The sequence below is a fragment of the Phalaenopsis equestris genome, unplaced genomic scaffold, assembly GCF_001263595.1.
Source record: "Phalaenopsis equestris unplaced genomic scaffold, ASM126359v1 Scaffold000096, whole genome shotgun sequence".
Lineage (NCBI taxonomy): Eukaryota > Viridiplantae > Streptophyta > Magnoliopsida > Asparagales > Orchidaceae > Phalaenopsis > Phalaenopsis equestris.
In genome coordinates this window covers 1,189,382-1,195,378 of record NW_018164538.1, presented here as the reverse complement: position 1 = coordinate 1,195,378, position 5,997 = coordinate 1,189,382, and the positions used below count along the sequence as shown (strand labels likewise).

The 5,997-nt window shown below is 32.9% G+C and overlaps 1 protein-coding gene across 2 annotated transcripts; it reads left to right on the top strand.

Annotated features, from left to right (window-relative positions):
• The first annotated feature begins 2,940 nt into the window (after nucleotides 1-2,940).
• LOC110020460 (SKP1-like protein 1B) lies at nucleotides 2,941-4,636 on the top strand. Of its 2 annotated transcripts, none has more exons than XM_020718571.1 (2): nucleotides 2,941-3,264; nucleotides 4,317-4,636. In XM_020718571.1, the coding sequence occupies exons 1-2, from the start codon at nucleotides 2,977-2,979 to the stop codon at nucleotides 4,431-4,433; spliced, it is 405 nt and encodes a 134-aa protein (XP_020574230.1). In that variant the 5' UTR covers nucleotides 2,941-2,976; the 3' UTR covers nucleotides 4,434-4,636. The 2 variants fall into 2 exon arrangements, with proteins under 2 accessions (XP_020574230.1, XP_020574231.1); XM_020718572.1 differs by lacking the exon at nucleotides 2,941-3,264 and adding an exon at nucleotides 3,449-3,658.
• Nucleotides 4,637-5,997: the final 1,361 nt, after the last annotated feature.

The window sequence follows — 5,997 nt, the reverse complement described above, 5'->3', positions numbered from 1 at the left end:
ATATATATATATATATATATATATCTTTGTGTGTCTGTGTGTGTGCGTGCGCGCGCCGCAATCCGTGACATGTTGGTTGGCGGGGTTCACTGCAAGTCCCCTCAAATGAGGGTTCGATCCCCAGTGGCGCTGGGTTCTCGAATATTTAGGCGCATGACGTGGGCTCTCATCATGGAGCCTAGCACATGGGAATCGTTATTTGGGTTGTTGAGAAATTAGGGCGAAGAAAAACAGTAAGCGACACAAATTCAGAAGAACACAAAGAGATTTAACAAGGTTCGACAAAGACGCCTACGTCATCGGGAGCAGAACGACGAATTACTTTCAATATTCAGGAAAGAGATTACAGAAATCAGGGATACCTTATTGGGTTACAAACAGACCTATGTATAACCCCAAGAGTAAACTCTAAGTACAATATGTAATTACAATATTCCCCTGGTACTGTACTGCGGGGCTTTACCCCCGCACCCCCAACCCACATAACGTAACTTCCCGATTTGGATAGATTCTTCCGCTTCGCTCTGCTCCGCTTCAATCCAGCGTCTGTCCCGATATGGTATATGAGCCATACCATAACAGTTTAAATATTTATATAAATAAACTTTAAATTTATTTAAATTATAGAAGTACGTAAGAATTATGATATTTATGTACTCCCTTTCCACAATTACCAACTTCCAAAATCTCTACTTAATATTAATTTTAGTATGCATTAAAAAAATATTAAAATTTATTATTTTAACAAAATTATCTAGATGTTGTTATTATAAAAATATGTAAATTTAGGTGTCAGGTATGAAAATAAATTTGATTTGGCTGGTCTGTGTAAATATCACTAAAACAAAACATATGGGTCCAGAGTATGTTAAATGTCATTTCTCCCAAATAGTTGTCGGGGACTGCCGGCTTGGCTCTTCTTCACAGAAAAATATTATATCAGGACTCCTAATGTAGAGCTACGTTCGGATTGAAATATTCGGCTGTATTACGAGAATATTTCCTCTGCATTATTTGTAAGAATGATGCGTTATTCGAGTATTATATGGTGTTATTCGATTATTTTTGCAGTGTTATTGGAATATTTCCGTGTGTTACTTAATTTGGGGCAATGTTATCCGGCATATTCCCCGTGTTATTTCAATTTTCACTACGTTATTGCAATAACACATGCCCAAATGGGGAATATTCGGGGAATATTTCAATAACACTTCAGCCCCATATCAAGTAGCGCGATGAAATATTCCAATAACACCATAAAATAATCGAGTAACACCATATAATACTCGAATAACACATCTTTTTTACAATAACTCAAATGAAATATTCCCGTAACACAATCGAATATTCAAATCCGAACGTAGCACTATGTTAGGAGTCCTGATGTAATATTTTTCCTCTCATCACACATGTAAATAGATAAAATTGGATGGCATGTTTGTAAATTGCCTCAAGAGTTTCACATGCATGTCTCCCGAACTCTTAGTCCCACATGGCTTAAATGAGGGAGAATTCCCATTAGGAATCCTATTAACATGTAAAAAAGAAAATAAAAATCACAATTTAGAAAATAATAATAATTTAAAAATAATAATAATTAAAAATAATAATAATAAATATAAATATAAATAATAATAACAATACAAACATACACATACATATATTTAAAAAAAGTTAATAATAATACATACATACATATGTAAATAATAACAAAAATAATAGCAATAGCAAGAATAAAAAAAGTTAATAATAATAATAAATAATAACTACAATCATAAGTTTTAATAATAATAATAAGAACAAGGAAAGCATTAACAGTAAATAATTAATAATAATAATACTATACAAAAATATATATGCATACATAATAATAAAATAATAACAACACTATAATATATATATAGACATATATAAATTAAAAATAACATACATAAATGAATAGCAAATAAAATAGATTAGCACAGTAATAATAATGAATAATAGTAATAATATATGTATACCATAAATAAAAGTAATAAATCAATGATAATAACTGGTAGCACTAATGAGTGCATTGCATTAACCTATGGTGAGCTATCTCTCTCTTTTCTATGTGATTTCATATGAATCATTGAATTTACCTATAAGTTGGAAGTGTTAGTGATACGGGCGATGATGTAAAACATCCATTGCTAAGTTCGTGTTAATAGAGTTGTAATAAGTCTCCTAACCCAATAAATTTGTGAGGGTTCAGGGCTGGTATTACTATTCTGCAATATCATATGTGAAGTTGTCTTTATTTTTTTAGGCTACCGGCGGCTCTAGCCCAACAGTTTAAACGACCTGTAAACCCTTTGACTTAGTTTTTTTTCTTCTTTTTAAATAATGAGTTTGGAAACTTCCCACTATAATTCTTTTTTCTAACCTCTTCTCAGCTATCATAGAGAGAAAATTATAGGAAAATTTACAATCACACCACCAAATTCTTACGTATTTACATTTTCAACATTATGATAGTGTTATAAACCTATATACCAAAAAAAAATTATATTCCACTTTTTAAAAAAATAGCAATAGCACTTTTGATATGATATTAGACATTTGAGAGTGATGTATGTAAATATGAAAGTTAAGTGGTAAGCATCTAAATATGTAATAATTGTGTGGTCCGTATGTAAATGACCTGTCTTTCACAGATTCGGAAGCCAACCTAACATGGGATGGCTTGAGACAATGGGTAGTGAGAATACTGAATATCAAATGAAGCAGTAATTGATTTCAGTCCCTATTAAAGAAAAATTTATTACGTCCGTCGTCCGCACGTCAAACTAAATTTATTAGTAAGCTAACAAATCACTATCATGCACTTCATTTGTGATCATTCATGAAGATGATGCTCTAGAATTTTCGCTCTGATAGCTACCCCTCCATAAGTAGTTATTATAGCTAGATTAATTCATCATACTTGCAATCCATACAGTATCAGTGGAGGTAGAGATGGCCTCGTATGAAAGGAGAAAGGTGACTTTGAAGAGCTCGGACGGCGAAGAATTCTTGGTAGAAGAAGCCGTGGCAATGGAGTCTCGGATGATCCGTTACATGATTTGGGATGGACTAGCAGGTGACGTGATTGAACTCCCTGGCGTGAAGGGTAAGTTTCTATCTATGATTATTGATTTTTGCAAGAAACGCGTTGCATGGGCTGCTGGCGGCGATGGGACTTTGGAAGGCTTGAAATCTGATTTTGTGAAGGTTGATTTGGGCACACTGATCCATCTTAGTGCAGTATGTCTTCCCTTCTTGTCTCTATTTTGTTTTACATAAATATGTATCGATTTTTTTTCTTTTTTTTTTTGGATGCGAGCGATCAATGATTGTGGCTGGCGAAGAGATGGCTTCGTATGAAAGGAGAAAGGTGACTTTGAAGAGCTCGGACGGCGAAGAATTCTTGGTAGAAGAAGCCGTGGCAATGGAGTCTCGGATGATCTGTTACATGATTTGGGATGGACTAGCAGGTGACGTGATTGAACTCCCTGGCGTGAAGGGTAAGTTTCTATCTATGATTCTTGATTTTTGCAAGAAACGTGTTGCATGGGCTGCTGGCGGCGATGGGACGTTGGAAGGCTTGAAATCTGATTTTGTGAATGTTGATTTGGGCACACTGATCCATCTTGGTGCAGTACTTCTTGTGTCTATTTTTTTTATTTTACCTATATCAATGAGTGATCAATGATTGTTTTACAGTTATACTTGTATATTTGTGTGGTTAAGTTGTTTATACTTGTATATTTGTGTGGTTAATTTGAGTCTCCTATAAATTTAAGTTTTGTTTTTATAAGTTTGTTCATTAAGACCACTATGTATAAGTCTCTCACAATTTTTATGTATTTACATTTATCACATCCAAAGCTTAAACATATGCATGAACTTTTAAGAAATGATAATAGTGTTATTTTTAATGTGGCATTTTGACTTGAGTTCTATGTGTGTATTAACTACTGCAATTTTTAATAGTGTTTTACGGGTATTATACTCTTTGAACATAACATGTCTCGTCAAATTTAACAATTGTATTAACTATTGCAATTTTTCAGCTTTACAAACTATACTAAAAATTAAATGTTCAATTTTTTTTAAAATAGATTCGAGGATTCCGAGCCTCTTTTGTTTGATTGATTGTCTGCTTGGATTTATGCTTCGGCTGCCAAGTAAAATTGGAATTTAGGCTTCAGCTCATTGATGTAGCTGCACATGAAATCTTCTTAATTCGTATTTAAGTTTGGTTCCATAATTGTTCTCATCTCTAATTACTTTTCATGATTTTCGTAATGTAACAGGCAAGCTTTTGTCTGAAAACAAATGATTTGGTTGATTTGACCTCTCAAACTTTAGCAAATCGGATTCAGGGGAAGACAATTGATGAGATTTGCAGGGCCTTGAACCCTGAAGAATAAAAGGAGATTCAGATGGAGAATTCGTGGACATTTGAGTGAAATGATGGTGGTGCTCTCTCTCTCTATGAGTCTCTTGAGTTTTCTATTTTATTTGATCATGTTGAGTCTAGTGTGTTCTCTATACTTATTTGAAAGTGATGATTGTCTTTTATTTCATGTTGCAAGTTTAGGGTAAGAAAGTTGAAATAACATAAGATATGTATCTCTCGAAACACTTTTGGTGCAACTTAAAGCTACCATCTATATAATTTTGACACTTGTGTATTAATATCGTTGGGTCCTTTTTAACAACTTGTGTTTAGCTATGTAATTTCTCTATTTGTGTTTACATATTACATCTATTTTCTAAAATGATCGGCTGACACAACTTTGTAAAATGTCACTCTTTTTTCTGTTATGGTTTAAAGTTGTAAATTGTGCATTTTGAACTTTGGCGACTCTGGCTAAAATGGAGCTCTAGTTTATGTTCGATTTATACTCTTTTAGTTGTTTTCAAGTTAGATTCACTTAAAAGTTACTGTTGTTATAGTTGTTGCCTACTTATTGACAAGCAACATTATTAAGCAACATATTAATTATTTTAATAAGTTTTTACTTTAAACATAAATTTGCATTTTATGAAAACATAAACGAGTTTCTTATGTTTATGTACATTTCTCAAGTGGCAGTGCCCTCTTTTCACCCCACATCCAAGTCTTCACCTGTGTGCACTTCTGGTCGTGCTAAAATAAAATTTTGCGGTTTTCACATACATACGGCCCAACTCCTATGTATTTACATATGTGATCAAAATTTTATTATTTTACCTTTATGTTATCAAAATCTTTCTTATGACATAAAACATGTCACTTTTTTTTTAAAATTTTTAACTTTTTTTTAAAATTTTTGGAAGTGTTGTAAATACATTTTCTTGCATAGATAAAAGGATGTATTTATAAAATTGAATTTCAAGTGTTTAGACATGTAAATACTTAGGAATTAACTGGTATGTTCATAGATTTTCCTTATTCTTCTAATTGGTCTGCTTCAATTATGCACTTATGTTTGTTCATTTCATGATATTTACTAGTTTTACTTATTCAAATCATTGCAAGTGTTGAGATACAAAATTAAAAAAGAAAAACGCTAAAATCAAACATATAAATAGAAATAGCGCTGTCAAAACGACTTATTGTTCACAGACAGTTCAATTCGTTAAGTAGCTCGTGTTCGATTCATTCGCTAAGCAAACGAGCCGAACACGAACAATTTTCTTACACTCGATATATGATATATAAACAAGCCGAACACGAACTAAGTTTTGTTCGTTCGTGTTCTGCTCGTTTTTGCTTGATGGGCATTCTTGGAGTGATTTTGGTGCGATTCTTGGCTTTTGTCGAGGGATTGTTCTGAACCGTCTGTAAGACCTTCTCGGCTTTGATTTGGCTTGGAGTTGTTGCGTGTTCTTCGAATTTTCTCGTTCCGAGTTCATTAATGGCTTCAACAAGTCGTACGAATGTACCTTCTTACATAGATGTTGTATATGGTAATGTTTATGAATTACCTAATGTTCTATTTCCTAATT